This window comes from Chaetura pelagica, unplaced genomic scaffold, assembly GCF_000747805.2.
Source record: "Chaetura pelagica isolate M959 unplaced genomic scaffold, ChaPel_1.0 scaffold405, whole genome shotgun sequence".
NCBI lineage: Eukaryota > Metazoa > Chordata > Aves > Apodiformes > Apodidae > Chaetura > Chaetura pelagica.
Window position 1 is genome coordinate 4,720,335 of NW_009953489.1, and position 5,769 is coordinate 4,726,103.

The window sequence follows — 5,769 nt, forward strand, 5'->3', positions numbered from 1 at the left end:
AAGTGTGTTCTCCTGAGTTATTACAGAGGCCAAACAAAGAGATTAGCACTGTCCATGACTTCAGATTTCTCTGTGTTCAGAGGTCTCAGGCACGGTGGTGAATCTGCTGGAGTAGGGCCTGTCCAGCTGCAGAAATCAATCTGAGTTTCATAGAATCATAGAATCCTAGGGGTTGGAAGGGACGTCGAAAGATCATCTAGTCCAACCCCCCTGCCAGAGCAGGGTCACCTAGAGTACATTTCTTTAGTCAGGGGGCAGAGGATTCCAAAAATAAGAGACCTGTCTGTGGGCTGATGTTTGTATTCAATGTGATGCCACGTTTTTTGATTCTCAGCCATGAATGAATTCTTGCTCTCTTTTCTGTTAACATTAAAGCAGTCGAATGCTCTGAAGAGAAAGCTCCAGTCACCACATGGAAGCCCACCTTTGAAACAGAAACATAAGCCATCATTAAACACCTTCAAGAAATGTGCTGCAGAAGCTGACAGCAGGGAGAAGGGAAGTTCATCACAGAAATCTCTGCCAAAGAAGCAGTTGACTGACAAGCAAAATGAAAGCCAGAGAAGCAGACCTTTCATTAAGACATCCAGCCTGTTTAGAAACAACCCTGATATCCCCAAAATCCACAGGTATTTTAGACAAATGGGAGGGAAAAAACCCCTTTCAATGCCTTGAAATTCAGTGTCTTAAATTCTTGCCCTTCCTTGGGCAAAGCACTTGCTTGGAATGTGTAGTTTCATTGCTGTTTACAAGGAATGGTATCATCCCATTTTTAACCCCACCGTGTTCTTTCTTTTGTGTGTTCCCCCGAACTCAGAAAAGCAGTGCAGCAGGTACAAGAAAATGTTTTCACCACAGATTCTTTTAGCCAGCTGGACCTACATCCACATCTGGTGAGTGGCAGGAAGGCTGTGTGCCCCAAAACATGCTCTTTTGGGTAGGGAGCAGGTTAAAGAGCTGAGAGCTGTACCTTTATTGGTGGTGACCTGGACAGACTCACGAGTACTTCCCTGATTTTGTTGTAGTCTCAGCTCAGCTTGCTGGCCAGTGTCTTGAATCATTCCCAAAGCACATTGTTTCAACACTGTTTAGTGTTTGTTTAGTTGTAATACTGAAAAGCCACAGCAGACTAGTTTGGGAGGGCAAAGGTCTTAAAAGTCTGACATTTCATGATGTACCAACAATGGTGTAAGTCTAATTAGCTAAGAAGTATTTTGAGGATGTGGGAACTTTCACATCCAGTTGCCCTGGACTAGTAACATAGAGAATAAACATCAGTATTCTGGTTTTTGCTCCATCTTGTAATATAAAAAGTAACTAAAGGGACAGTTTGACAATGAAACTTGTTTACTGCTCTTTATCCTCTCTCTAGATCTCCACAATAAACACTGTTCTAAAGATAAGTAGCATGACCAGGTAAGTCAATTCATACCAAAATGTTGCCCTTCACTACCCCCTAAAGCAAATGATCTATGATTGTGCCATTATATGTAGTTGGTTTGTGAAGACCACAGTACCTGTGAAGCTGTCCCATGTGCCATAGGGTTTGTTGCTTTCAAAATTTGGGGTGAGAAGTAGCTTGTAAGTTACACAGCAAGTCAATGTCTCAGCTGAAGGTGGAGCCTTCAAGTTCTGCCTTCTGATTTTGTACTCGAATGATAAAATTCTCACAGTTGGTGCCTCTCTAGTGACTTTCCTTAGAAACCACCTCTTCTGAGGTAGCTACACAGCAGAGATGAATGTGTACAATTTGGGATAAACAATTTTGAAGCAGTCACTGTATATTAAAACCTCAGAGTTTTATCCTATGTTGCATTCCTATTTCCCACCCTGTTTTGTTTGTCACACAGTGTTCAGAAACAAACGATCCCTGTGCTCCTGCAAGGCAAAGATGCTCTAGTGAGATCTCAGACTGGTTCAGGTCAGTATTTCATTGTCAGTCTCCTTCCCTAGGGCATATTCAACTGGATCCCAGATACAGAACCAAAACCTCCCATTCCCAGGACAGCTCATGAAAGTGGCAGGGTGGGAAGCCTGGTGTGGGGCTGCTGTGACACAGAGTCTGTGCAAACTTCTGTGTCCAGGCAGTAGTGGGACTGCATGTTGATGTGCAGCTGCCAGGCATCCCCTGTGGGCCTGTTCCAAGGCTTATGCTGGGAATGCAGATCCAGGAGGCCTGTGGAGTTAACAAACTGGATGTCTCGGTTCCTTGAGTGGGATGTCTGTGTAGATGGATCTTGGGAAGATACTGCTACTTCTTTACTTTTCCTAATGTAACCCTTTAGTGAATTGCCTGTCAGTCTTCCCATTAAAACTTTCCCACACTCATCCTCAGCTTAAGAGGGGTAGGTTGAATGGGACTTAATTTGTTGAAGTGCTGTAATTGCCACTTTTGGTTTTTTTCTGATGGAAAATCTTCCCATTTTCTCCCAAAAGGTAAAACTCTCGCCTATGGAATTCCACTTGTACAGTCTCTGCAAGGAATGGAATCCAAAATACAGGTAGGTGCAGCAGAATTAAATATATGTTAAGATTAATAAAAATAAAATCCAACTCTTACCTTGTGTTCATCACAGTTCTAGAAGGTTAAACAACCTTTTTCCCCCTCTTTTTGTGAATGTGGCTTTTGTGATCTTCCTGTTGAGATATAGGTGATACAAGAACAATGTTATGCATTCTCCATCACTCCATGCAGGAGATAAATAGGCTAACTCAGGTTTGGAGAAGGTAGAGTGCAGAAGAGGCAGTGGTCTAGAAGCTTGGAGAACTAAAAAGTTACTGCTGTGACTTTAGGAGTAATAAACTTCTAGTCTTTGATACCTGCTGGGTATGACTGTGAGCAGGTTTCCAAGCACAGGAGAGAGAAGGCAATGGAGATTTGAAAGACTGATTTTATATTTTTTTTAGAAGCTGGGAGGGGGAATACCCCAAACTGTTGTGTACAAACTTGTGCTCACACCCTTCAGAGTTCCCTTCAGCAGCCAACAGCAGTTGGGTGTGGAAGTGCCCTGTGTGTCAGTGCTCTCAGTGAACCTCTGGTCTCCTCTTTTTGCAGCGCAGTGACGGGCCTTACGCACTCGTGTTGGTCCCAACAAGAGAGGTAAGTGGCCTTTTTTCTTTCTGATGCTGCCTGAATCTGGGTGTTTGATTTAGATGATCTTTAAGGTCCCTTCCAACCGTAGCCATTCTGTCATTCCAGTGGTATGATCACTCCATGGGTCAGGTGAGGGAATAATGTGGTCTGCCCTGACTCCCAGAAGGTAACTGGGAGTTGCGTTTCCTTTCACTACTGGTTTTATCCCAGAAATTGTGTAGTTTTCCCTTGTACTCTTCCAGTGGAGCCAAATCTTCTCTGGCTTCAACTTGGCTTCTCCTGGGGCATTCTCAGAAACCAGCAGAAGTCTGTGTTGTCCTGAGAGTTGGCTTGTGGAGCTGAACCAGTAGAGGTGTTTTTTAACAGGTCCCAATATGATAAAGGAAGCATTATACAAGAGAGTAAAATAATACACAGCTTCTGAAAGAGAAATAAAGGTTGTGTTTAGAATTCTGATAATATTCATGACTAGATTATGTTACATTTTGAGCCAAAGGGGCTTGTAGTCCATTTTTGTTGTCCAAGGACTCCTTCAGAGCTCACTTTCTCCTGTTGATTTCCATAGCTTGCGCTCCAGAGTTTTGATACAATGCAGAAACTACTGAAGGTAAGAATTCAGTGCTCTGTATTCTTCTTATTCCTTGAGCCTGTTGCTGTAAGGTGCTAAACAACTTCCATTTCTGCTAATTCATCTAGATGTTCAAGGAAATCCATGCCTTGTGCAGTCTGGTCTAGTGGGAGGTGTTCCTGCTCACAGCAGGGAGGTTGGAACCTGATGATGTTTAAGGGCCCTTCCAACTTTCACTATTCTATCCTTCTATGATCTGGCAAGAGACATGGTCCTTATATAAATCTGTTTGTCTCTAAGTGCATTTAAGTGTGATTTCCCTTTGGCATGTTTTAAACTATGTAATGAACAACTAAGTGGTTAATTACAGCCCCTTTTTTCATGTTTTCATAAATAAGCACAGTTGATTTTCACAGTGTTTTGTTTTCAAAAACACCTACCATTGTTTCAGTCTGAGTTATTAATAGAAACTCTCACAGTAACAACTACTGTTGTACTGAAACTAATACTGGACAGATGGGTTTCAGAGAGGGAGTAGAACTTGGTGAACTGCTTTGCCAGTTGAATGGCTGGATAAATTAAAAGGCTTTTAAAATCATTACATGATAGTGCTTTCCTTTTAATTGAAGCAGGATATCTTACCAAGGTATCTAAATCATTTATCTGATCTATAGTCCTGCTCCCTCTTCTGTTGTTTTTTCCTTGAAATAATGAGGCACTTCCCAAGTCTTTTTTAGTGGTGGAATTACCAAGTAAGATTTTGTTGTGTCATGCTGACGTTTAAAGTACTTCAGTCTTCTTCCATAGTAATCAGAAGTTATTCTGAGTGGACTTCTGGTGTCATTCAAAGGATGAAGCCTGGACTGACTCCCCCTTTAATTTTCCTTTGATACATATAATGTGGAGTAACCACCAAGTCCAGTATCAGTGACCCAGAGCAGAAGATTTAGACCATGGTCCGACTGGACCTTGGAAGTGCTGGACAACAGGAGGATATAATATGATTGTGTAATTACTGAGAGAGAAAAAGTCTGGGTGAGCTGGTCCTGACACAAAAACTGTAATACTAGCTGCTGAGTTTATATTGTATGTATCTTGCTTGGATATCTTCCTTATTTTAAACCCTAAAAAGGAACTCTTTGTAGAAACTGTTTTGTTGGGGCATTTCTGGCAAGCAGTGACCTGTGCAAGCTTAAGCCTATTGACCAGTCACACATTTGTGCCATCCTTACAAGCTGTGCTCTGCTTCTCTCCTGCATTTCCTCTCGAGTGAGGCAATGGCAGGATTGTCCTTTGATTATCTCCCCTGTAAATATTGTGCAATATTGGATTCAGTGAAGGGTTGGACCTCACTGAAGTAAGTGGCAAAAACTCCTGCCAGTGCCCACTGGATTGACATTTAATGTTCACAGACATGGTGACTGTGTGCACTTAGGTCTTTATATATGTGTGTGTGTCTGTGTGTGTGTATATAAACTTTATAGGTCCTGTGTTGTTTTCTTAAATTTTCCTTGGCCACAGGAAGATGCTGTTTAAAGCCAAGATGAAGAAACAACATTGTAGTTTGTCTTTGAACGCTTGGGCTACATGTGGAGAAGGAAAAGAATTATTATTATGTGATTGGAAGTGATGCAGAAATGATTGCATTTCTATCTTCCTAGATGATGTGGGAAGCAAGTTTCCTGGCTAGAACCAAAGGTGCCATTGATGTGTGACTGTGGGTGAGAGGGTGCACAAAGGCTGTGTCTGTTAGATCAAACCAGATGCACACTGCTGTCAGCCTCAGTCCTTTCTCTTTTTGCCAAGAAACATCAGTTTTGGATTAGGCTCTGTCTATTTATTAAGAAGAACCTATATTGGTCTTGGTTTTCCTTTCTCTAGCCATTTGCCTGGATTGTGCCTGGAGTGCTAATGGGGGGAGAAAAGAGAAAATCAGAAAAAGCCAGGTAGGAAGCCAGGTTCTTAAGTAGTATTTTGGGTTGTTCTGCTCTACAGCGTTTTGATCTGTTACTTTTCTTTAGAGTGCTTTTCATAGTGGGAGAGAGGATTGTGAGTTTGGATCAAGCTGTGATCCCCCTGGATCTTTCACAGCCACAGTGACTGATTC

The 5,769-nt window shown here is 42.2% G+C and overlaps 1 protein-coding gene across 1 annotated transcript in view; it reads left to right on the forward strand.

Moving 5' to 3' along the window:
- Window positions 1-336: 336 nt before the first annotated feature.
- DDX31 (DEAD (Asp-Glu-Ala-Asp) box polypeptide 31) overlaps window positions 337-5,769 on the forward strand; it is a 46,270-nt gene continuing 40,837 nt past the window's right edge. Inside the window, exons 1-8 of the mRNA XM_009998977.1 lie at window positions 337-629; window positions 818-893; window positions 1,373-1,416; window positions 1,851-1,921; window positions 2,437-2,501; window positions 3,056-3,100; window positions 3,660-3,701; window positions 5,544-5,608. Coding sequence (XP_009997279.1) covers window positions 337-629; window positions 818-893; window positions 1,373-1,416; window positions 1,851-1,921; window positions 2,437-2,501; window positions 3,056-3,100; window positions 3,660-3,701; window positions 5,544-5,608 — 701 coding nt within the window. The remainder of the gene's footprint in view (window positions 630-817; window positions 894-1,372; window positions 1,417-1,850; window positions 1,922-2,436; window positions 2,502-3,055; window positions 3,101-3,659; window positions 3,702-5,543; window positions 5,609-5,769) is intronic.